The sequence below is a fragment of the Odontesthes bonariensis genome, chromosome 22 (genome assembly GCF_027942865.1).
Source record: "Odontesthes bonariensis isolate fOdoBon6 chromosome 22, fOdoBon6.hap1, whole genome shotgun sequence".
NCBI lineage: Eukaryota > Metazoa > Chordata > Actinopteri > Atheriniformes > Atherinopsidae > Odontesthes > Odontesthes bonariensis.
In genome coordinates, this window is record NC_134527.1 from 9,993,362 (window position 1) to 10,019,782 (window position 26,421).

The following is a 26,421-nucleotide window of genomic DNA, read 5'->3' on the forward strand; positions in this document are numbered from 1 at the left end:
AGCCGGATTCATCAGGAGAATACGAGCTTCATCGATCCAAACAGAAAATCCGTTATGATCACAGCACAGACACAGCCACACAGCAGACACACACACAAAAAAAAAACCTCTTGCAACCTCTGGCCACTAACCCAAGCACCATATATTATACTTATCTATATGCGATCATGACTCAGAGAATCCAAGACCTTTACCTGTTTATAAAGAGCAGGCTGGTTAAAGGTCACAAAGATATTACCTTGCACTTTGTGACCCACGCTAAGCAAAGCAATGACTGTACATATGTGTGTGTGTGTGTGTGTGTGTGTGTGAGAGAGAGTGTCTGCCCATCTACAGGTTTGCGTCACAGAGACCACAAAGAGAAAACCACCTTCATATGAAGTCTATTCCCTCCGATTCAATCAAATTAGGTAGCAAAGAGCCCAAGTCGTTTTCTTTCGGTGCCAATTTTAAAAAACACACCTCTTAAAACATCTCAGCCGCCATGTTTCTTTCACCTGAAGCGAGCAGCTTTAGCCACTGGGACAGTATCAAAAAGGCAAGGCCCAGCATTTTTCAGCCACCTAATATTTTTGTTCTTCAGGGTTTAACCCATTTAAGCCTAAAACGCCTGGAAAAGAATGCCTGTAAAACCTATGGGCAATTTCAGAAAGACCCCCTAAAACCTGAAGTTTTTCTGGAAATTCAGCAACTACTAAATTATTGATTTCTCAGCCTCTGTAGCAGATAGAAACAAAATTCATAAAGTATTTGAGAGCTTACACCTGTGGCTTTCTTTAGAAATTGGTTTTATTTACATACACCCTCACGAAAATAGAAAATGTACAAAGTAAAGTGCAGGAACAGCACTATTTCCAATAAAAAAAACAGTAATAAATAAAATAAAAAGTAAAGTGCAGGAACAGTGCTATTTTCAATTAGAAAACAGTAATAAAATAAATAAAATAAAATTTAATTTTATATTTAAATTATTTATTTATTTTATCGCCAGTAATCTCTTCGTACTGGCAGAACAAGGAGTCCCATGCCCGTACACATTCCAATAAATCTCCGGCACAGTTACGTGTGACCACCTTGCCATCTTTGCTCGAGCTGGAGTCTGATGTACCTGCTCACTGTATCTATTCGTCTCGGAAACGAGATGCGCCCAAAGCTCCTCAGTAAAAATATTAAAATGATTAAATGCCTGCAACGGTGTGGCATCTGCAGGTAAACCGACTTTCACCGCTGGTGTGCGGTTGAAATCTCTCCGTCGATTACGGTGGTAATTGTCAGTCTTCCACTCACATTCAAACTCTTCAAAATCTTCCTTGTCGTTATAGTCATCTTCAATAATATGTGCTAGCCATAAATCTCGATCAATTGGGTCAGCACGTTCATCAGCATCATCAAAGCCAAGAAACTCCTCACAATCGCTCCCGTCTGAAATGTCTTCCCACTGAAAGTCCTCCATGCTTGTTCGATATAACTTAACTTCAAAACAATGACACGAGGAACATGACGACACTCTCACGTGTTGCATTTAATTGGCGCATAGGTCAATAATTGGTGCAAAACAACCTTATACATGAAAAAAGATGTGTACGCTTTCCCGGCCTTTAAGGTAGAATAACGCAACAGCGCCCCCCGGCTTTAAAGGAAGAAATGCGGCAATGCTTTCCCGGCCTCAATGGGTTAACCTGTAGGCCGACTGCTCCACAACGTCATCTTATTCACCCGTGAGATCATTTGCTTCTCAAAACGCACTTTAACAGAGACAAAAAAAAAAAAAAAAAGCAACATATCTCATCTTGGTCGACCGCTACCATCCAAAATTTCCGATAATACCGTGTGCATCCCAGGTCACTTAACCTTACGTTTAAAAAGAAGCAATGTAAAAAGCAGTGCAACATAGGAAGGTACTTTTTGTTTGTGTAAATAAAGGACGTTCCTAATGTTACTCTGTTTGCACATGACATTAAAAACAGTGTCCACACACTGGAACTAATGCTGCAGCTCACACAGAAACAATACAGCACAGCAGGTCTGGGAGGGAGGATTTAAGATATTAACCTGAGTGTGTTTGTGTGTGTGTGTGTGCATTTGTTGACGCGGGTACACAGGGGGAGAATTGATCTTATCGAGGCGCAGACGCAGCTAGCGTGTGAATACCAATCAGAGGTTATTAATGGCAGCTAACAGACTCTCTGCTCTCGTTTCTTTTCCCCCTGTTTATCCTTTCCTGCGTTTCTTTCCAGTCTTTTTTCTTATCACGCAGCTATATTGCACACACATCTGAACAATAATCCACTGCCTTCCTTCCTTTCATTGATCTATTTTCAAACTGACATTTCAAACTTTCATTCACAGCCGCCGCATCTCGAGGGGCTTCACACCTGCGGAGGAGTTCGTGCCACCTAACAGAACGTCCCACCAGCTCCCCGCTGTGCACCGGAACGCCAGCCGAAAAGAGTGAAAAGTTGCTTTCTTTGCGAGAAATAGATAAGTGACATAGTGGGACACAAAAGGCACATAATGTGAACCTGCTGGCCAAGTGGGATAGAAGCATGAAGAGAATACACCCTTCCAGGTTCTGACCTGTGGAACTGTGGCACCGGCAGGATGTTTGTGGACCAATCAGCCTCCTTTAAGAGCTTCCATGGGAAGATTTGAATATAATGAGAACAGTGACAGCTCCCGAGGCGGTTGGCGTAAACGCTGCTGTAGCATCAGTTCTATTTGGGGAAAAATATGTTTTTTACTGACATCTTTGGCACTGCTTTGATCTTACCAACCAGCTCCACTTGATCTAATCGATTGAAGGGAGCCTGTGGCAGACTTTTTTTTTTTTTTTCTTTTATAGACGATTCGGATAATCGTCTATAAAGCACCCTTTCAAAGGACTCGCCGTTTTTCAAACGGTTTCCAGCGATGGCTTCCCCGATGGTTCTGTGACACAACCCGTTCATCAAGAGAGGTCATCTGCAGTCCTCTGGTGACGAGTCACTTTTACTGGCGCGTTCAGATGGAAAATATATTGTAACAACGCTTTATTGAAGATACAGTGAGTAAGCCATTTGCCACTTATCTGTCAAGTAAAAATACAAAAACTAATTCTAAACTAATTACAGCCAAATGTGAAAATGTACTACGGTGCATTTCTCTTTTCTTTTTATGCGCAGGCCACGTTAAAAAGATGGATGTTACCACTGTGACATGACCCAAGAGATTCTAGACTCGGGCCGTCACCTTTTTCCAATGATCAAATCGAAAAGCTCAAACAATTCTTCACATATACTTGAAAGCGGTTTGATGCATGTTGGAAAATCACGAGACCCCCCCCCCCCCCCCCCAAACCTAGGACATACCCCGATTTATTTACCCTGACCCCGTTTTATAAAACTGACCTCTTACTCTATTAAAGGAGAGGTGAAATCAGCGACCGGGACCAGAAATTCCCCCGAAATATTTACCGAGGCGTGCAAACGGGAAGTAGGATTATTTTCACAGACAATTAACACCGTCTTTATCCCCCAACACGTGAGTCGCCCCCTGCTGGTGGCCTAAGGCAGCTCAACTGCCTATTCTTATATTCAGTTTATGGTTGTTGTTTTTTAAACAGCTGCAGTGTTGCCCACAAGCAATCTGATGAAGTCAGCTTGATACTTTGACGATTGCATTATACAGAAATATATTTTTGACAAACTATCTTTATTATAAACTTGTTTTTCACACTTACCCAACTGATAGTTATGGTTTGTTAGAAATGGAACACAGTGGGTTTTTTTCCACGCTACAGACAACCATCCGACCTCCTTTTTTGTACTTATCTGCCTTTTTTGCATGAAGCATTAGTCACATTCTTCTTCTTATTACCAGCTTCAGTTCAACCCACGCACCTCTCATTCATTGGATCATCTATCTGAAAGCTTCAGTAACAGCATCGATAGAGCTCACGCTTCTTGGAGAGATAAATAAATAAATGAAAAAAAATTAAATTGTGGTTTCTATTTGAGATGGAAAAAACAAACAAACAAAAAAAAAAAAGCTGTGGGAGCTGAACCCAATAGAGGCAAACAAAATCAACAAAGAGCTTAAAACCAGGGAGGGGTAAAACACTCTCTGAGAGAATAGCACATAAATTATCCCTACCAGTGGCAGACAGATCTCATGGCTCTATTTCTCCATTTGTCATTAGAGTCACAGCATTTGTTCAAAAATACAGAGGACAAACAGCTATCCCGAAGACTAGTTTGTGACGTTTTAGCAGTCAGTGATGTTTGTTACTGGATAGAAGATCCTTTTTTTTGTGGCATGGGGGGGGTTCTAAGGACTGTGAAGAGTGTATCCTCTGCACTGGGATCAGAGGCACATTTTACTGTCGTAGATTCAAAGAGGATGAGGCAGAGTGACAATCTACAGTGAAGTGCAGCGAGGGAAAAACTGACAAATGTCAGGTGAGGGGGCAGGCGGACAAAAAGAGTGAATGGCATGCCAAAGAGGAAGAGCGCGAACACTGTGGCTGATGTAAAGATGAGGAGAGGAGGGAGTACACGCTGTATTTGCAAGCTCATTAAATACTGCCGTAATAGATACGGTGCGGAAATGGAGAGATGATGGGACATGAGAAAGAGTCCTCAAGGATGCAACTTAATGAAAGTGACCTAATCACTGCTATCTGGCCAGATGAAGATCAATGAACCCTAACAGGGAAGATGGACTTAAAAACAAATTCTCCCACTGACCCCAAAGTTCACTCCCTTTAGTCTTCTCGCATCATTACTGTGTGTTTTGCCCAATTACTTATCCTCAGTCTGCGACAGAGATAATTCAAGCGGCTGGCAGAGGAGAGCTTTAGCTTTTTGACTGCGAGGGGACTACGTGACAATAGGCCACGATGCTACAACTGGAGTTTTTCGAGGGTTGTACGGCTGGGTGACATGGCAATAAAAGCATTTCAGCACAGATACAGAGTACAACCTACAAGCTCCAAGACCTCTGGTGGAGGACACAAGACTGAAAGGGTTGAAAGTGATGCACCACTGATGCAGCAGTCAAAGACTAAGCTTGCATGCTGTAACACACTAATAAATGACACTGTTGACTGTGATGTGACTTATCATTTGTAAGCACAGACTGATGTGGCGCTGAGCCACCTCAGTTCAGTCTGTATGAATGTCCAAAGGGAAACAGCGATGGCTGAACAGTGATTTTCTTTGATTGACTGCTGAGTGAAACCAACTTATCACCCACGCTTATGACTTTAAATCTGGTTTGGAGTGTGTTAAGGAATGAGTTAAATGCATCTCTGTTTGAAAATTGTGTTTTCAGGGGTCGTCTTTGTCCGTGAGCAATTCAGCGGCACACAAATGTTTCAAGGTAGAGAAGCCAAGCCTTCCCCGATGTTTTCAAGAGAACCGAGGAGGCTGAGATCAAACTCAGATTATGTTGGATCATATAAAGATTTTCAAAGCTCTAGATCAGTGATACTCACTATTTTTTTCACAAGAGCCACATTGGCAGAGCAAAATCAAGGGAAGAGACACTTTTACGACGACATACTAAAGTCCCCTTTTGCAAATATGCATTTCTACATATAAAACATCCCACAAAAAAAGAAACAACACAGCCAATACATTTTCAATTCAGACCACATATACCTTAATACTGGGATGAGCCGAAGCTGGCATGCATGTCCTTGACTTTCTTCATGTTGTATTTGTAGTTTGTTGTTGTAATCATAGTGAGACGTTCAAGATGAGCATCATTTTTGTGCTGGTTTTTGCCTTTTAATTAAAAACCGATCCATTGTGCCTGCATCTCGCGCTGGCTAAAGGAGCTAGCATGCACTGCGGTCAAGTGTGAGGTGGTTTAAGCGGGCTGCGTTGCCAGGTTTAACAGAGCCCCCTTTAGGAAACACCATTAAGCCTTAACTAATACTTAATAAAATTACTTAATACTACAAAAACGCAAACTTAATAAAAATACCTAATACTGTGCAGTATTCGCTGTATGTTATTTGAAAAAATGTATCGTTATTGTTAGCATATTGTTATAAGCTACTATGCGAGTGCGAGCCACCAATTAGAGATTAGAGCTTGAGGAGCCCCATGTGGCTCGCGAGCCGCACAATGAGTATCTCTGCTCTAGACAAACAAATATGACTGGGCACAAAGACAGTTTGAATAATTAGATGATGATATGGGGGGGGGGGGGGGTCTGTTCAGAATATAGAGTGGCAGTGTGACAGTTCCATATTCATTAGAATAATATGTGTGGATCGTAAGATTTTTTTACCAAAGGTTGACAAAGCAAAAAAATTCAAACTTGCTCAAGTCCATACACCATCCTTATATATTTAGTCAGTAATGTCTTACAGCCTACAGCTAATAATGTTTATAAAAGTCTTCAGTCAGTTATCAAGGTTGATGATTTTTCTTTTTCCTGTGCTGTGGTAGTTATGCCTTCGGTTTCATTATGTTTTAGCATTCTACACATATTTTTATTTGACATTTGTGGCCACAACGGGCCCCAGTTCATTCCCTTTTATCTCCTCACCTCACCGGTTTTAACGGAATTTTGTCGTGAAACACTGTGTCCATCATTTGCTGTGCATAATTGATTAAATCGGCTTCTCTGGAGGTGCCCTCTCATTCATCTTCTCCTAGAGAGAAGTGCTTCATGGTCGTGCTGAAAACGACTCGTCTTGATCACAAAATACAAATTTGACTCGTCTCCTTCAACCCGCCTCACACTGACGCAGGACCATAAATTAGGTCCAACAACGACAAATATCCAAAATAAGCCTCAGAAGCCTCTGACCATTTATTGACGGGCTTATCGAATAGCAAATCTGTGCACGTCCTCCTATGTAACCTGATGAGAACAACTATAATTAACTTGGTTCTTAAAAACTACAAACGCACAATCGAAACACATCTCAGGGGCTTTTTGTCACAAAACACTCCTCATGGGAAGTGCAGCTGTGCCTGTGAGTCTACTCCCCCTGCTGTGACGGGAATAGTAGTTGCGTCTGATGCTTGTGACAGGCTGAAGCAACAATCTGCAGTTCTCTCTGGCTGCTTGTGGAAAAAAACTAAAGAACTGCTTCAGGGGAGCATCTCAGTGAAAGAAATGAACAAAGATCTGGCAGTTTACACAGCCCTGTCTTATTCTGATGTTTATCCTGATCAGGGAACAAACTGCATAAGAAGTTACAGAAAAAAGAAAGAGTAAAACACTGCATCCCATGTAGCTGAGATGCTTGAAGCTACCCTTTAAAAATAAAGGGAAAAAAAAAAAAAGAGTAATTTTCTTTGTCTTTCCATTTCACATCTCTGGCTAACAGGGGAAAAGAGTTTATCATTTCTGAGAGCAGCCCGTCGGGTGTGGCAGAGCAGTATAGCTAATTTATGGTTCAATATAAGCTTTCATTGCCGTACACCGAAGCTGAGAGCTGTGCTGGCCTGCATGAGGGAGGGGGAACAGAGCAGAGCCTCTAAATCCTAGACAGAACAAATGGGACAAGAAGGAAAAGGCTCCTGGAGGGCGTAGAACGCGATACGATCACTCCAAATAAACACATACAATGACATGCATTTTTCCTGGAAACAGAATCTGAAAGGTTGGCTTTAGATTTCCAGCAGCAGAAAGAAAGAAAAACATTTATACAATAATAAAATGTAATTTGCATTAAAGGCCTCACTTCCTATAATAGTAATAATAACCAAGATAACTAATAATAACTAAGGATTCTTCCAGAGAGAGTGTGGCACGGTGATGGTCTAGCTAATTAGTGTTTATGATTTAGAAAAAAAAAAAAAAGAAATGTCATATGTATATACACACACACACACATATATATATATATATACATACATATTAGAGCTGGGCGATATGACGATATATATCGTGAGGAGGATACAAACATGTCTATAGTGACCTTTCTCCTCTATTTTTTGATAAACTTTTTTTATCGTGATAAACTTTTTTTTCATCATTGTGCTGTCCTCGCAGTGCGTATGCTTGTGCACAGCTAGACAGCCAGCTAACAATTAAAAGTCCTTCAATAAACCACAAGGCTTGACTTTTCCTGTATTTTAATGAAGTCCTCTTGTCTTCTTTCTCATTTGTTTTTTGTAAACTGAAAATAATTACAGACAGAAACACAACTGTTAAACACTATACAAGCAAAGCGTTGTATAACTAAGTTTCGAATTAGCCTGGGAAATCCCATGCTGCTTTGCGCTCGATTTCATTCTCACTGCAAAGTCAGCCTGGAAACCACCGCCCTTATTTTTGCCAGAGTTTGGGAACCAATCACAGAACGGGGGGCAGCAAGACGATGACGACGTCTATGCGCTACACCGAAGCTTGTAGAGTGTTAATCCAACATGGCAGCGGACACAACGTTACCGTTCAATGCAGCCTTAGAAAGTGTTTCGGAGTAGATTCACCCTGGGGTCATTTGAACCGTGACATCCAGCCAAGTAGCCCACCCGAAGTTTTTCCGATATTGGCTGAACATCAGCTGAGTTACTGAGTTATCCCGAATAGCTTCGTACAAGCGCTAACGGACCCTGGCAGTATCTCCAAAATTACCACACTAAAATCACATGTCATGACACCAAACTTCTACAGTAGTACAAATATGGTCTGTACTCACAAAAGGATGCATTTGGAAGTTTGATCATAGTCCAGGAGTTTATTATTATCATCAACACAAGCCTGATAGCTTCTCTGCAGCTAAAGCTGCATCGACGTCACTTCAGAGAGCTGGGAGCTTCAAAGTAAGATGAGGGTTGATCTACTACTGTAGACAACAAAGCAAGGCTGCTCAATTTCTCCATTGATAAAATAAATTCACAACTCTACAACATAAAAATTCATGTAGAATATAGCATATAGGCCTACATTGTAGTTAATTTAAGTAGCTTAGAGCGAAAGTTTACTTTTATTTTACTTTTTTTTCTTCTTCCTCGTCGAATTTCTGTCGTCATCTGGTATAAGTGATACAATTGGCTATTAATCGCGCGCAAAGCAGCATGGGAAGAACCTGACGTCATTTGATAGACATTCGTAGCGCCCAATAAACGGCTCCAGGCATTCGTAAACCACGCCTCAAATACGAGAAAATGCACACCTAGTTCCCAGACCACCATCTCATCGAGATTGTGGACGCGTCAGCCAGGCTAGTTTCGAATAGCAACCGAGATCAATGAAAATGAAACGAGTTAGCATCTACTGAAAACTAGCAGAACACATTTCGCCACCATAACAAATTAAGTCTCCATAGCAGTACTTACAAGATAAATTTTCTCCAAGGCAAAAGCGTCGGAAACACGTCAACAGTATGTTTTAGCTGTCTGCTTTGCTCCTGTTTGCTCAGCTAAGCTCAACTGCACGTCGCAGCACCACAGACATAGCTATATTAAAAACAGAGCGCTCACACCTATGCGGTTTCTATAACCAAAAAAGGGAGCACTCACTCTGACGAGGTTTGACATAACCAAGGACCATAAACAGATCGAATTGACAACATAGGAGTATTGATGAACGGATATAGAGAGGTTCACGGACTTTTGGAAGTTTGAAGGAAGGGTACCGGTGAGTCAGTCATGTTTACTTAATAATAGCAGCACCGCCGAGTGCATGGTGTTCAATGATTCTACACTGCTTTGGTACTGATAACAAATCAAGTTGTTTACTGTCGCGGGTATTTTAGCACACATGTGCTGGTTGTGAGTCGTGGCCGATGGACTGAAGCTAGCCTAGCCTTCTAGTAGCCGTGCAGAGTAGAACTACCAGGGAGGTTCTAGTGCTATGGCTATTTGCTGACCGGCTTTTAGAGTACCAAGAACTACTGTTTCCTCTGTTAGTTGTACTGACAGCGCAACCTTTCCTGACTGTCATCGCGAAAAACAGTAGGGTAAAGCCTGATCTGTTGGATAAATATCTGCACGCGTCTTTGTTTTTCTTTTGTTTTTTTTTAAGTGCTTGTGGTGACCAGCGCTGAACACTGAGCAGACGCACGTCAGTGTGAGAGAGAGAGATCTGCAGTTTTTGTTAAAGCAATGCAACGAGACACAGCAGACGCAGCAAAATGGACTCCATCCTCAAAGTTGTGAATGTCGAGTAAAAGAGCATGTATTCACAAAGCTGTTTGTTCACTCTTATGGCCCCGAGTTGCGCTGTGTTGTTCCCGGTTCGGGGTTGCGACTCCCACATTGGAAAACGAGATGACTGGTTAAAATAGGCGATGGCGGATTTTTTTCGACCCTGTCCGTCAAAATAACGGACTATGAAAAAGTCTAATGCAACCTCTGTTGTGGTATATCGTGATATGTATCGCTATCGGGATACAAAGTAATCCATATCGTGATATGCTTTTTTTCCCACATCGCCCAGCCCTAATATATGTATATGTATGTATATATATACACACATACATACATACAGGTGGCAAATTAAAAGCAAACCTGAACAAATTATAGGAGGAAAATCAACAAATGCAGATGCCTTCACACGATTAGACGATTATCCTCTTATCACGCTCTGTGGCCTGTAAAACGTACTGAACCACCCCAGCCGATTCTGAAATTGCTTCAAGAAAGCAGGAGGAAAAGATCTAAGTGGCTACAAAGAAGAAAGAGCAGGGACTGGAGTGATGTCTGAATTTAGATATATGGACAAAAAAGAAAAAAACAGTACGGTATATACTGCAAATGGTGGTTGAACTAAGCGATACCAGAGACTGCAGTGCATGAACCGCTCATTACAAAGATGAAGGCACATGTGAGGTCAGTGGAGCGTGTCCACAGCGAAGGAGAATGATGTGAATGTTCAAATGAGTCATCCTTCACCTTCTTCTTGACAAGCAGGTAAGTGCATGTGAGGTCTTTGTCAAGAGAAGGCCATGCATGACTCTTAAAGCGAGCAGGTCCATGCGCTCTGTTGTGTCGTGGCGGGCATTTTGCTGGCACGGCACATGTCCACGTCCTTTCTTAGAGGGAAGAGGTCACTGCAAATCAACCCAAAGTTGTTCTCAATGATCACTTTTGTCCTGTGAAGTCTTCCAAAAAATGATAGTGCTTCTACCCACATGTGGCATTTTATTTTCAGAAATACACTAAAAAAATGTTTTTAAAAAGCTTGCTGGAGGTGGTTTAAGTAAGTTCTGACACACTAAACACGAACAATGAAAAGAAATCTGCTGCTCTCCGCTCTCAACTTTTCTCTCGCACAAGGCCCAAGTGGACTTGTTTGCATCCATTTCCTTAAAGTTTTGGAGACCATCCTCCCGCAACATCAATGAATTCATCAACAGTTGTTCATGTTACAAATATTTAAAGAAGGGAAAACAATGCGGCACCCGCTCAAGGGGGACATCTACACTTACATCAGATCTTTTGTTCCTTCAGTTCAAACCCACTGTGACGGGGGCACACTGACCAAATACTTGTGGATGTACGTATAGCTGCCATTTTTTCCTGTGATTTCTAACCAGATTTATGGATAATCTTTCCCAACAGATATCAAGGACAATGGGATCATCTGGTGGTATTGGTGACAGTACATCTAAAAATATGTGGACTACATCTGTGTTCTCAGGTCCGACTCCAGGCAAAGGCAACATGCTCTAATCGTCTCCACGGATTGTGTGGCGGCCGTTTCTTCTGCTTCTGCTCATTAACGGGACTATTGAGTTTGAAGAACCACAATATACGTTTTCTGGTTGCTTTTGGAGCAACAACGTTTTAGCCCTCTTCACCTTAGCAGTACCATCGTCTCACATCTCTGTGGTCATCAGAACACTTTCTTGCTTTTTTTTTCCCCCACTCATTAAAAAGCCCTTTAACTAAGTCACAGCTGCATTGCAAACCTCAGTAATGCAGCAATGTTCTGCAATGTTCTTCTGAGACCAAACCAGCCCATTTAAATTCTCGCCGGCAAGGACGGTCATTTTTCACGAAGACAGCTGTCCTCCAGGTTCTGACACCGCACAGATCCTCGCTGAAGTATCTCCAGGTTTATCTCATTTACCACCGAACGTGCCGAACGGGGCGGGGATTGATGATGTAATTCAGAGCCAACATCAATACCCAGAGAAAAGTAAGTGAGAGACGAAGGCGAACTCTGGAAGAGGTTTCAGATTTGAAATTCCCTTTGCTGGCGGCACCACAGCCAACACAAACGGGCCTAATTCAGATCAATGCCAACCTCGTCTTCCAGCCCTTACAACCTGAGGAAAGCGTGAGGCGACACTCAGCGACGACATCAGTCAGATGAGGTGGCGCTGTGAGCAAGATGAGAGATGCCGATTTGCAAAGAAACAACACGTAAATACACATATCTGTTTAAAATTTCCTATTTTAAAAAAGAGATTCTTAACTCGTTACAATCCGTGTGAAATTAAGTTTGATGCTCAAATGTATGTGATCCAAATTGCATTCGACGTCCTTTATGCACCAGCATCTGGCCAACATTTCTTTTCTTTTTATTTTAGGTGCTCTCAAATGTGTTAAGAGTATGTGATTTTATGAAAAACTATTAAAAATGCCCACAATGCCAACTGATTTCCATACAATGAAATGATTTCCTCTCAGGCCACGGGACCTCACAAATCAGAGCAGGATGGATTTTTTTTTTTGTGAACAATCTGACACTATTTTCTAAGGTGTTATTGGGACGTATGAGGCAGGCTTGGATCAAAGCACCTGTTGGTTTCAGCACAGTGGCTGTTTTCAAAGCAGGTGCGGGGGGCCAAGAGTGAGCAATCGCTCAACCGCTTCCATACTCCTCCCTCCTGGTGAGGTCAGCAGAACCTTCCTACCCAAAGCTGGTTTCATCTGTCAAGCAGGTTGGACGCGAGCATGCAGGTCGAGGTTTAGCAGGAGGTGGAGTGAACTTTCAAAAAAACAAATGCAGGGGTGTTTTCACTTGCTGGTGACTTTAGACACCATAACATAAGCTCTAAGGCAGAGAGAAAAAAAAAAAAAGATTTTTCCTAACATGTCCCCTTTGGCTCACGACCCATTAACACCGTCACTATAGTTAGTATCCCAAGCATTTATTTATCCATTGTTGCAGAGTTATGAGGGAGGCTGTGAGGCAAGGACAGGAGAAAGGAAGGGAAAGGAGGTAACAGAAAAGGCCAGCAAATACCCCCCCCCCCCAAAAAATAAAAAAAAAAAAACAACACAACAGTGGCTTTATTGAGGCGCTTATCAATGAGGGCAGCCTCAGCCAAAACGGTCAGGGAGGAAAGAAAAAAAAAATGAAAACAGAAACCTTGGAACAAGGGAGAGAGCAAAACAAAGAAAATGTAGTGACCGTCGTGTGCACAGCGCACTCCGAGTGCAGGAGCGGTGCGGTGCGAGGAGCGTGTGACAGATAAAAACAGAAAAATGAGATACTGCCTGCCTGCAGTCGTGGAGAAATGTGGAATTTGGTTCAAAGTTGTGGGCAGTGTCAACACAGGAGATATGCAAGAACAGAGAAACCACACAAGAAACTCAGAGCGAGACAGGTGCACACAAGAAGTATAAGAACATCTTGTTCTGTGTGTGTGTGTGTGTGTGTTTGTTTTTCCAGCACTGTGGTAATCCACACCAACTTACGGGCACTTCCTGTCAACACAAAGTGATTTTTAAGGACCAACACTTGGTCTTAAGGGTAAGGGGTTAGAATTAGGTTAGGGTCACAGTAAGGAGCTACAAAATGCATTGTGTTAAAGGAGAGTCCCCGCAGGCAACTTAAACCTGACGTGTGTGTGTGCGCGCGCGCGCGCGCGTGTGTGTGTGTGTGTGTCTGTGTGTGTCTGCGTGTGTGTGTGTGTGTGTGTGTGTGTGTGTGGGTGTGTGTGTGTGTGTGTCATCTCACTGACCTGTGAGCACAGCCTTGGCAGAAGGTTCAGCCAGGTCCAGGGCAGACTTGCCGTCTGTGTTGCGGATGTTGGGGTCGGCTCCATGCTGCAGTAGCACTGTACAACAACAGGGCAGACACAGACAGTAGCTAAGCTCCTGGACTGATATACAAACTCCCCGACACACACCTCCTCCCAGTCCGCCTCCTGCTCCTCCCGCTGCCACTGCCGAGCCACATCCTGTTCCATAAACTGCCCTGTCTGAACCTCCTCCTTTTTCTCCCACTTGATCTTCTGCTCCCCCTGTTCCCACACTCAGATCTCCTGGTCTTCCTGGCAGCTTTTCTGCAAGTCCTGCTTCACATTTCTGTCCTCCTCCAGCTGCTCCTCCTCTGCTGCTCGAGCTGCTCCCCAGGCTGCCCTTGGCTGCCCCTGCCCTGCGAGCCATGCCACTGATGTAAACAGACATGCCACAACAAACGCAGCCAAAGCTACCCCCCAGCACAGCGCCGGAAAAACAGCGGACCTGAATCAAACAGCAACGTGACCGGCCGCAAAACCCATCGTACGAGGAGGGAGGGAAGGATGTGACTGAGCTATGAAGAGGAGTAGAAAACAAGTGAGGAAGGGAGAGGCGAGTGACTACAGCTAATCGAGGCAGCGGCAGCAGAAACAGAGACGAGGCGGTGCGAGCGGAGAGACTCTCGCCTCTCCAACTGACTGAACGATGCAGCGGAGAGCAAGATGAGAGGGGAGAAGGGAGGAGAGGGCGGGAGGGGAGGAGGGGAGGAGGGCCCGGGAGTCAGAGGACAGCGGACGAGGAGAGGCAACACAAAACAAGATGACTGGACGTGGGAAAACGCGGGGAGAGAGGAGAGGAGAGGAGAGGATGGAAGGGGGGAGTTGAGATTCAGAGAGGGCAAAAGGGAGAAAGAGAAACAGTAAAGAAGAGAAGAGAAGGCGAAGAGAAGAGAAGAGAACTCATGTGGCCAGCAAACAGGTATGAGCTGAATAACAAACCCTGCCTGTGCTCGGTTTCATTATAAATTAGCTCTTTTGAGGGCGCCAATGTCAATTCTCTCGCCTCCTTCCCCTGCACCTCCCGTCTGCTGCTGTGATTGCAGAGCACCTCCCACTGCACGTGCCCTTTGACTCGTGTGCACCTCACACTGCCCTGCCTGAACCCAATAAAGCAGGGGAGGTAACCAGGGATGACATATGGGCGCTTGCATGTAGACATATTATTTTCTGCCAAAGCACTGATGCAGACCTTAGTCACCCCTCCACAAAAAAAATAAAAATAAAAATAAATAAGGATTTAGCTCTGCACCAAAACACACGCACACACGGAACTCAGCGGGGGAAAGGATAAGATAAGCGGGAAAAATGACACAAGCCAAAAAGAAGCACCACCTGACACAACCTGGAGCCGTGCAGGCACCTTACAGCTCAGTCTGTGCCGTTTCTAATTAATTCCCCTCCGTCAGCACCTTATTTGTCTCCGGTTGTGTCTTTAATGATCCGGACTTATCAGTAATGGCAGCGAAAGCCGTCCCCGAGCAAACTAAATCCTTTTTCGCAGACTTATGACTGTCTGCGGTGTCTCTCAGCACGCAGGGCCTAACTGACAGAAAACAAACTCACAGGTAAGCCAATATTGGATGTAAAAGCCCGTCTCATCTGAGGGATTGTTTAACAAATGTGTGAACTAATCCCATCACGGACACCGAGCCCGATATGGTTTGAACTCCTGAAGCAGTGAATGAATGCCTTCAAATGATCGAGTGCTTTCACAGCATAAACAACAAAGCGATTGACAGATAAACAGCCAGCATTAACAGCCGTTTTACTCCTTTTTCAGGCAAAAACACACCAATCCCTTATATCTTCTAGCTTCATAAATGTGAGAGCGGCATCAGGCACATACAAGGAATTTCAAAGTCATGTCAATCATGAAGTTTTAGTCTAACCTCAGTCGTCATACAAAATAAACACAACTATCAATCTGACCGTCTTCTTCTGCTAATAGAATGCCACTTTTTGTTTTAGATCAGCTGTACTAACACCGTTGACTGTAAATCTGACAAAAACCGGGCACCTCGTCTTCATCTGGCTTAAACCCAAAAGCGCCCACAGCGACGGCGTGTTATTAGGCTCCGCAAAGGAGATGCAAACAACGGAGAGCAATGTTGACTCAGCGATAGCTGCGTGGCCTTTTTTGGCAGTTTCGCCCCCCCCTCAGCTCAAATAACCAAAGGCGACTGCGTCATCTTTGTAACAAAGGATTACATTGGCTAATTTCTTTTCCAATGTAGGCCTAAAGAAACTTAACTTCACCGACCTGAGGAAAAATCCCAGACCTTAAATAGAAGCGGTGTCCATTCTCCTGGCAAAATGACACCGAGGACACAGATAAACCTTGTCCTGAGCTGACCCCAATCTCAAACAATCGTGAGGCTGGCATTGCATCTCAAAGATATTCTTCTTACAAAGTTGTGTTAACGAGATCCTCTGAGGATCTCCGAATTGAAAAGATGCATGTCAGATTTCTTCCCAGAGCTGAACACCTCAGAAGGGGACAGCGTGTCCCCCGTGCAAAGCTGAACTTACAGCCGAATCCGAGTGGACTCTCAATCAGCTGCTAAATCTTTTAACTTGGCAGGATGACAGGCTACTAAAACTCTGGCCAGCAAAGAGAAAAAAAGGCGCCACATGTCACATGTTTGTTTACATGCTTCGATGTGATGTAACGCTGCTGTCTGGACTGGACTAGTGACTGTGGGGGTTTAACCAGTAATGTTCTGGTGTTATTACTACTACTACTACTACTACTACTACTACTGCTACTGCTACTAAATTCGATGAATAAAAATCAAAAAGGCAGTATTCAGATTTCACTTTAATACGAAGCCAAAGGAAGATCTATTGGGCTTTTCACTCTCTCAGTTTCCTCAATGCTCCATGACAACGCTGAAAAGAGCCTCCTTTGCTGCAGTCAAGGACAAACGCATCCAAGAGATGGGTGATGAGTGGAAATGTGCACTGTTTTTTTGTTTTTTTGTTGCCGGGGAGAAAGAAAAAGAATTATAGTCCAAGCCGGGAGGTGCTGAACTGAAGGTGCCACATTTCCATGTCATCTTCCATCTTTGTAATTTGAACAAAAATATTTTGCCTTTTGCACCTGCGGCAAGTACCCTATTTATTACCCCCTCGCTTCGAAACCATTACAAGACTGCATTTTCTTGGAAGAGGAGACCATTCACCGAAGTGTGTTCATCAAAGAATACCCCAACAGTATACAGTGGATCGTCCAAAGTCATTACTTTGAGTGTGGTAGAACTTTATTCAACAATCAGCAGCCGTGGGCTCCTCCGAGCAGCTGTCCGCAACTCTTGACAATTACAGGAACTGATGCCCGCAATGCAAGAAAAGGCCATAAAAAGGCCACAAAAGACTTTTCAGACAGACATTTCGCAGTTTGCAATGCAATTTTAAGAAAAAGGCATTTCATAGGATCAGATTGGGTCAACTTGAGGTCTGGGAGACCCAGAAAACTTTCTAAAAGAACTCCTCATGGGATTGTTAGAAAAGGAAATCAAGACCACTTTTGACTGCAAAAGATCTTAAGGAAGATGGAGCCAAAATGACCTAATTCGGACAGTTACGGGGTCATCAGGGGAACGCCTGCTGCCGTCAGGCCTGTTGCATCAACAGGGAGTGCAAACACGCAGCGAATGCTGTTACGGTCAGCCAGCGAGTAAGCAGCGAGCTGCCTTTAGATGTGCCGTGATCAAGGGCAATGGCAGACTCATACAGCGGGTATTTTACACTGTCAGCTACTGACAAGTCACTGAGCGAGCAATCAGTGACAGCGGTCTTTTTTTTTTTTTTTTAAAAACAGCAACTACTGTACTGCATAAGATGCCAAGATAATCAAACAATAAGCAAAGTCAAATTTCAGCCTGGCACTGAGGCCATCCTCGCCGCCACGCACCGCCCTCACTTAAGCTAAATCACTGTCTTCGTCTAAGTTTTTGCTTTCCAAATGTTTAGTGTAGTTTCGAAAGTTCTTCTTCGACACACTTTATTTCAAACACTGCTCACAATGAAAGTCGACACCAGTTGTCTCACTCATAACCGATGAAAATCCATAACTGGCCGAGAGGTCTGACAAACAGGGATCTGAGACTGAGCCCTCTGTTGCTATGCAGTCTTCGGAGCCAGACGCCCTGCTGCAGCAATCATAAAAAGAAAACAGCCCCTCGCCGTTGCTCTTTCAGCACCTCAAGCAAGCAGATAATATCATTTTATCAATTAAAATGACCTTGTAAAACTACAGCGAGACGTAAGACACAGGAGCACCTCTGCTTTTACACATCCCCAGCAGTCATCTGTCGGGTTTGGTGTCATTTCGCATAACACCGGGTAAAACAAGCAAAAAATTTGTTGTGAAGGCATCGGTTCTGACTTATCAAAGTGACCCGTGTTGCTGAGAAGTCGCCACCCAAAACGGCAGGCACAGAAATTAAAATCAATCAATCAGTCAGTCCTCCTGCTGCCCGTTTGAGGACTATTTGTGCTCAGGAAATGTTCTGTTGTCAGTCAGCCTGAGCCAGCCAGCCACTTTGCTTTCGCTGCTGACTGACAGTTAGATGTGATGTCAGCACCGGACTGAGTACCTCAGTAAAGCTTTCAAACCATTCTTCTCAACACCAGTGTGGCTTCCCAGTCAGATGCAGAAATCGATGCTCTTTTGCCTGCTGCGCGGGTCAGCTAAGAGTGAGTGGGCCTAACTGGAAACAACAGCACCCGGCCTGTGGGTGGTTCACAGCAACTCAGGTACGCACATAAGGCGCATTCGCACTGTAGGAACCTTTTGCAGTTCCTATAACCTTTAAAGGAACGGGGCCGTTTTTTCCCCACAGTCGCACATACAGGAATTCGGGACCACGGCCCTCAGTTCCTATAACCATTTCACCTCCTTCTCTGAGGTCGGGTCTTTTCTGGGTTCTATAGAACACATCTGACGGAGGTGTGTGGTGGTCGGTAGCTACGCCCCATTTCATGTTGTCACGGCTGAAATGTTTACTCATACGACACGGACACAACCGGCGCGTGTTTAATAAGTTAAACTTACACGTCGTCTCCTTTGTCTGCAGCGCTCTGCTCTCCTTTCTTCCTTCGTGAAACCAAGAAGTATGGCCTGCGCTCGATCCTGACTCTCTCTGTGTGCTTCCAGCCTCGATGTTAGACGCCCGATGTGATCGTCCATCATTAATATCACCATCATGCAGACCATGAACACGGTGGCCTCCCCGCTCTCCATATTAGCTTCTTGGTGGTGTTTTTTTCTTCTCCTCTCCTTACTTTTCGCAGGTTTTGTTTTGTTGTTAAAATAGAGTGTGGCGCTAAAGTAATACGTCACTGTCGCAGACGGTTGCGTCGTTTCAGTCCCTCTCAAGGTCCCGACTCATGTGCGAACGCAAAATGAATCAGTTCCCCTGGGGAAGGGCAGTTAATAGAATGAAATTCGAGGTGAACCGTTCTTAGAACTGCGCTCTTAGAACTGCTCTGTCCGAATGCTGCTAGAGAGTCCAGAGTGTAACGCCTTAAAATTTGGCCACGCATGAACGTTGGAAAGGAAAGGATGTCATTGCATCCTGGAGGATCCGCTGGCTTTTCATTTTACCCATAGGAACGGCAGGCCGCTACCATGGAAACCAGTGCAGGGCTATATCCGTTCCCGCTCTTTTTACAAAAGCGTCCGACTCAGCCTTAGAGGGTCAGATAATTCACAAAAAAATCCACCGAAAACTTCTTTTAATCTTATGTAAAGTCACAGTAAAATGAGTAAAAAGTAACAGTAACTGCAATACGTACAAGAAATCGTACTATTCAGTTGTTGGCGTGTCTCTGTGTACTTACCTATGCAGACGTCTATCTTGCCCTTGATGGCAGCTTCGTGTAGTGGCGTGTAGTTCCAGTTGTCTCGTGCATTGGGGTCGGCGCCCTGACACAGCAGCAAGGAAACCACCTTAAAAAAAGAGCGACAACATTTCTATTCGCTCCTCATTAGGCAAAAGAACATCAAATCTTAGTTGGTTCAACTACACCAAAAATTATTTTTTCCAACTATTTCAAGTGCAGATAGGTCCAAGCATTTAATTCCTGATAAATATTCTTTTCAGGGTCTCAGTGGATCCACTCCTCTTCCTATTGCCGATCCATAACGGACAAGATGTGATGATGAGAGGCAAGGGAGAAGTACATCTCTTGAATGGGAGGGAAGAAAACGTTTGCTGGCTAGAAGACGAGTCGCTTTAAAAGAGCTGTGATCTGTTAGAGTGATCACAGGTTTATTTAGCCGCTAATCGCCGGTGAGATGAATGTGGCAAAGGGAGAATAAAACAATTAATCACCGGCAAAAGCCCGCTGGTTAAAGTACAGCCTGGGATGACGCATAGTCAGAAGATTCACTGACCTCAATCACCATTTCAAACTACACGGTTGCCGGGCATCTAAGCAACCGTTTTGCGTTTGTGTCGGACATTAAATCAAGGCAGGGGGATTGTGTCACTCGATTCGAATGAGACGAGTCCTGTCAACATAACACCCGACGGGTCCGCGGACCGCTACGCCATTTAAATGGTGTGCAGATGGCCGCATTTATAAAACCTCCAAGAACCGTCTCATACCGTTCAAACGCCAAAACGCAGTAGGTCTCAACCTCAATACTTTCCTTTGAAAAAGCAGGTCTGTTTTTTGCATATCATGTATGTAAATATTCAGATTTCATATCTTTGTGACCAAGGAACAGCAGTGCTCTAAAAAAGGTGTAATCCTTCACAAGGCTGCAGTTTCTCAGTGGTTCCTTCCATTTCTGGCGGGATGGCAATTTCTTCGCCATTTGAAATGTAAGCACATCTCTCATACGATCAGTCACAAACATGAGCCCAGCGCAATTTAATCTGCAGCGCTTTAATTATTCACTGCGGCTCACTGTCCGAAGCACATCTCCTCTCCCTCTTAGTCTTCGGCCATTATGTTCTCTTAAGAAACTTCAAAGCCCGCCCCCAAAAGGGGCAAATCAAGGCAAAATCAAGGCAAATCACTTCCAAGTCGGCGTTTGAGCGAACGGTGACATTTTGGACAGTAACTCTCATCCAAATGCTAATCATCCGCTTTAACCACGGCTCCATTACCAAGCCAGTTTTCTGACAGGGTTTGCAAAGTGCTCTGCAATAAAGCTCTAAAAGCCTCTTAAGCATCAAAAACTGCACGCATCAGGCTGATCGCCGTGGTTAAGAGCCAGGTGGACAAAAAGCATTAGCACATCTGTGACAGAAAATCCTAAAAACATCGACATGCTCAGGCACGAGCTGCACATCAAAGCGGGAGCGAGAGCAGATGTTCAGAACCATCTAAGTGGGATCTTTAGGGCTCACAGGGCACCTCGATGTTCCCCAAACAAACAGGCCAGAGTCGCATGTTTGGACGGATGAATCCATTTTGCTAGTGTGCCCACTCTTGTGTAAAACACTGCAGGCCCTCCCATCTTTTTGTAAGAAAGAGGCTGTCGCTTTTTCCGTGTGAACCATCTTCGCCACGAATCTAATCTACGTTGTCGACTGAGTTGGACGTCACAATGTTGCCGCGCATCGTCTCACCTCAGAATGACCAAAGGAGCAGGCGTTGTGCAGCGGGATCAGGCCCCCGTCGTCTCGAGCGTGCACATTCGCACCGGTCTGAAGCAGGTGGTCCACCACGTCTCTGCGCCCGAAACCTGACACAAAAGCAGAGAGGGACGAGTTTGGGTTAAAAAAAAAAAAACAGAGGATCAAATAGAGCCCCAACTAACGCAGTTATTAACATTGTAACATTTTAAATAGTTAAGTTGTTTGTTTCAAAGCTTTGCTACTTGATACCCGTTTCTTCAAGTTTTACACCAGTTTCTCAACAATGAGTGATCTCATCCTTTCTGAACACAGCAAAACAGAATAGTTGCACTTTAATTGGAGTGTTGGCCAGAAGCTGATGGTCACACATTACATTGGTTCTGTCAGACTGATGATACCATTCACCTGACGGAGGCTCATACTCTGTATAACTCACTTGATGGCTGTTTTCATGAGATTCTAAACTGATTTGAATCTAATCTAAAGAGGAAAAAGTGTGGGGGGGGGGGGCGTCAGACCAACCAGGTGTTTCTGGAAAGGGTTTTTGTCTTGTCTAGTGGTCAATTTTGCGATGCAGTATCAGTCAAAAATTAAAACTTGTGGTGAAATCACATCTAATGGCTCTGCTTAAAGCCAGACTTTATCTGCCCTCCGGTCACTCCCTGCTACCTAATGCAGCCACGCGGCTGGAAAAACAGTCGGCAAATTAAGAAAAATACGTTTAAAAAGGCGGTTACCTGCAGCGAAATGCAGGGGTGTCGATTTTCGTCCAGCCATGTCTTTGGCGTTTACATTCACCGCATCCACGAGTTTCTTCACTCTCGACACATCCCCGTTTCGACAGGCTTCAAAGAGCTCCCTGAAAGCCCCATTTGCACCACCGTCCCCGCCGCTCCCGCTGTCCGAGTTGTCGTTTACAGAATCGGGCGTAGAGCCAGGACTGGACTCGCTGCCCTCGGTGGTGGTCGGGGAGCTAGCGGTGCTGCTAGTGCTGCTAGTTGTAGTTGTGCTGCTGCTGCTGCTGCTGCTGCTGGCTGTGAGGGCCAGAGCTGGGGAGGTGGTGGGAGAGGCCGGCGTTACTTCACCATCACCGGCGTATTCCATCGCTCCTCCGCGGGAAGGTGGGGAGGCATCGTCAGCAGGTGCCGATGCAGAGCCAGCCGGGGAGACGGGGCGAGAGGAGCCGCGGGGAGGGGAGGACAGCCGAGAGTTTGGCTGCTGCTGCTGCTGAGAGGAGCGACGAGACGTCGCCATTTTCACAACACAACAGTCCCCACTAGCAACAAAAACACTGCTGACAATTTCCTGCCAGGAAAGCCAAACTTCCGCTCGGGTTTATTGGGATTGCCTTTGCTATAATGAACGTCGAAAAAATAATCCTGTACATAAAATTAGTCAATATCCGAAATGTATCGATTGTAATGCTGTGTCTTAACGCAGAATAATGGAAATGTCAGAAAATCCTCACTGAAAATATTATATTTGTGCACTTTTTAATATTTAGACATTTTGCTGTTTAAACGAAAATAATTTTTGGGCGTAAAGTGTAAATTTTGAGGAGTTTTTTTTATTATTATTTTTATTTATTCTACCTTTACTTGAGAACCCCATGGCAGTATTAGGTAGAAAAAAGGGGGAGACACGTTCAGCCTCATTTATGTTTTCTGACCTTTAATTTTCAGCATCTCCATATTTATTACAATAGGTTGACAGTTTTAATCAGATTATTTAAACATTTCTATTTGCATGCAGGACTAATGAGCAAAGTGTAGTAACGACGAATTTCAAGTGGTCCGTCTTTGAACGCTACTGACATCTAGTGGCGAAAGTTGGTAACGCAGAGAGACCTTGACAAATTATTGTAGATAATGCGGGTCCACCAAGGCATAAAAAAACATTTTTTCAAAGTCTTTACTAGCTAAAAACTAGATAGATACAAGTGAGGGAAATATCAAGTCATGTCAGCTTAGAATCCAATTTGCCTAAAAAGGTTTTGGTGTAACTGTTTCAATGTCAGTGTGTTGTCTATGATGTCAGCCTACACAGAAGCATTCAAAGTCACTTTTATATCACTTTTAAAGCTGCATGTTTTTGTCCTGCAGAGATATATATATATATATATATAAAGGAAAAGAAACAAAGTTTGGAACCTCCCTAAACTGGCTTAAAACTCCGGACAGATAGCTGAAATTTGTCCCAAAAATGTATTTTTGCTACTGCGAGTAATGACTGAGATGTAAAACTACACTTCAATATTAGACTCTCAGAGATGGAGAAATTTGGATATTTTTCGCTTCATGTGGTACAGTTTACTCGCTCAGCATTGCTGCTGTTACAGTCATTGGCCATCAGATAGTAACAGACATTCTGTGAGAAAGTTTTGTAAAGTTTTACCATGGAACAGCGTCTGTGATCTCCGGACGTAGTTCTGTGAGTGCCATATTTTCTCACATGGGAGATTGTTACATGAACACCTGACATAGAGTTTGAGATCCATTTAAGGCGCATCAGCATTCAGGTTTCACTCAGTTACTTTGCCACAAATGGATCGCATAAATGCTAAACATTGCTGACACACACCACTGATGATGTGGGTCCAGAACCTGAAAAATGGCAATGAAATGTAGTCTTCACAAGAAATGTGTCATTTACTGAACAAAAAGTAAGCTATAATGAAGAAGCAGTGTGCGTACAGAGAGATAACTTTTTAAAACTACGTCCTAATAGCCAACAACTTGGAAATCAAAGATGCTGTAGACTTTTTTTTTTTCCCACACAAATGGATGTGAAAGGCACCTGATTGGAATCTATGAGTCACATCCACCAAACAGGGATGTAAATACCAAAAAGGCCACGTAGCATGATTGCGAGTATCACAAATAAAAAAACTGGAATGAAGAAAGCTGAGAAACGTGTTGAGATAAGAGTTCCAATTGGGTTTTTTTCAGGAGGGCAGCTTGAAAGCAACGTTAAGACAGTAAGCTATGATGCTGCACGTGTGACATGATACAGAGGTGCTTTTAGCCTACTGCTTGAGAAAATGAAATGATGAACACCAAGCAAAAAAAAAAAAAAAAGTGTGTGAGGGGAGCTACACGAATATACAGATCAGTGTTTTTGTCACTTGAAGTTACTGGTGACCTCATAAGTTCCTCGTTCATTTGATGTTTTGAGCATACCAATGATGTCAGTTTGTGCACTTAAAATCCACAATTCGCAGAGTCGTAACGGTGCTTGCTGGATGCACGCAATCATGCAAACTCACCGTGTTTCACGAAGCATAGGAATGCTGTGACTTTGCTGATCAAACGTGACTCATTTTGTGTTCAGGATAAAACAGTGTTTTGGCGTCATGGGATGAGTTGGCCTATTCAAAGTCTGCCTGGTTGGTTGGTTGACGTACCAGTCAAACCTCTTTTAACTGCTCTCTGTGTGTTAAAGTGCACAAACAATTGGGCAAAACAAAAAAAACAACCCCCAGCGGCTTCAAGAACGTTTGACTCGATTGAGCGCTGTCAAGGAAAATTCTCGTGTGAATCGTTTCGTACGTTTCACAGATTAGATTTTTAAAAATGGGCTCAAGCTGCTGACGACACCTGTAACTAACCTGCAGCAGCAGCACTTGTATTGTACACAATTGTATACAATTAGTTAAATAAGCAGCTCTCCACACTGGTAAATTTTCAAATAAAGGCAATGGAAGTCACTTTTTTATGTTTCCTGGAGTAAGATCACAAAGCTTGTTGTATTTGGGTTCAAATCTGGGTCTCTCCTTGGAAACTGAAGGACTCTCCTTGATTGATAAAAGCTGAGTGGGAGTCCCACTCTCATCTCAGCTGAGAGAGTGGGACTAATGAGCAACCTGAGGTGACTTCATTAGCATTTGTGACTAATCCACTTTCTTTGGAGGATCAGCTTGACTTGAGAGGGGCAATAGAGAGCAGGAGCCAGAAAGACAAGAAGGAGCTGGGAGAAACATAGAGTGATAGATGTGCAGATAGAAAGAGGGCTGAAGTGAAGCAAAAGACAAAGATGGTGAGGCGGAAAGATATTTATGTTCTCAATAGATTCCTGCAGAACTACATTCTTCCACTATTAGTTTCCACGCAGCCACAGTGACGTTTACCAACCAAGGCCTTCAGAAATCTCAGGGACTGTGATGTTCTAATGAAGTCATTAATTCTTAACCATTCCAGTGCAATAACTACAAGTGCAATATAAACAACCTGTAAAATCTGTACATATATTTTTACATTTATACTATACATATTTTTATTATTTTTATACACATTTGTATTCTTTTTTTATGCCTCTTAATTTTTCTCACCAAGAGCACCACTGCAATTTTGTTATGTTCCAGAAAATGACCATTTAAAAAATCTTGAATTAATGTAGACCGATGGGGAATTCACAATTAAGGTTGTAGTGAAGTTTAAAAGTCTAAAAATAAGAAATGGCTTCAGCCTCTTTATTACAGGTTTTCCTGGAATAATCCCTCAGTATGACCTTACGTTGACAATGAAAGTATCATAAAAAGGTTTTATTCAGGAGTTTGTTCCTAATATTATTTTGAAATTTCATACAAAGCCCACAATTGTTTCATTTGGTCAACCGCAGCCCTTTTCAATATTTTCCTCATAGGTCTCAGACCCTCTTAGGATTAAACCTTGAGAAAAAGAAACAAAAAAAACAACCATTAGAGCTGTGAAGAGTATGTGCATTCTTCTCGTTTATGTGGATATACATTTACTGTTTTCTCCTTTTCCTTTTTATTCACCTTGTGAATATTTTGTTTTATTTTAGATGCAACAATCCCTATCACACCTCAAAGCCTCATCGAAACTCCACTCTCACCTTCACTGCGGATGGAGACGCCCCGCCCCTGCGCACGGTGCGCCACAC

The 26,421-nt window shown here is 43.6% G+C and overlaps 1 protein-coding gene across 1 annotated transcript in view; it reads right to left on the reverse strand.

Annotated features, from left to right (window-relative positions):
* The window catches only part of LOC142372301 (poly [ADP-ribose] polymerase tankyrase-1), an 81,098-nt gene extending 58,310 nt beyond the window's left edge, over positions 1-22,788 (reverse strand). Inside the window, exons 1-4 of the mRNA XM_075455145.1 lie at positions 22,257-22,788; positions 21,511-21,626; positions 19,769-19,877; positions 13,865-13,960 (exon numbers count right to left, since the gene is read on the reverse strand). Coding sequence (XP_075311260.1) covers positions 13,865-13,960; positions 19,769-19,877; positions 21,511-21,626; positions 22,257-22,773 — 838 coding nt within the window. The 5' untranslated portion in view covers positions 22,774-22,788. The remainder of the gene's footprint in view (positions 1-13,864; positions 13,961-19,768; positions 19,878-21,510; positions 21,627-22,256) is intronic.
* Positions 22,789-26,421: the final 3,633 nt, after the last annotated feature.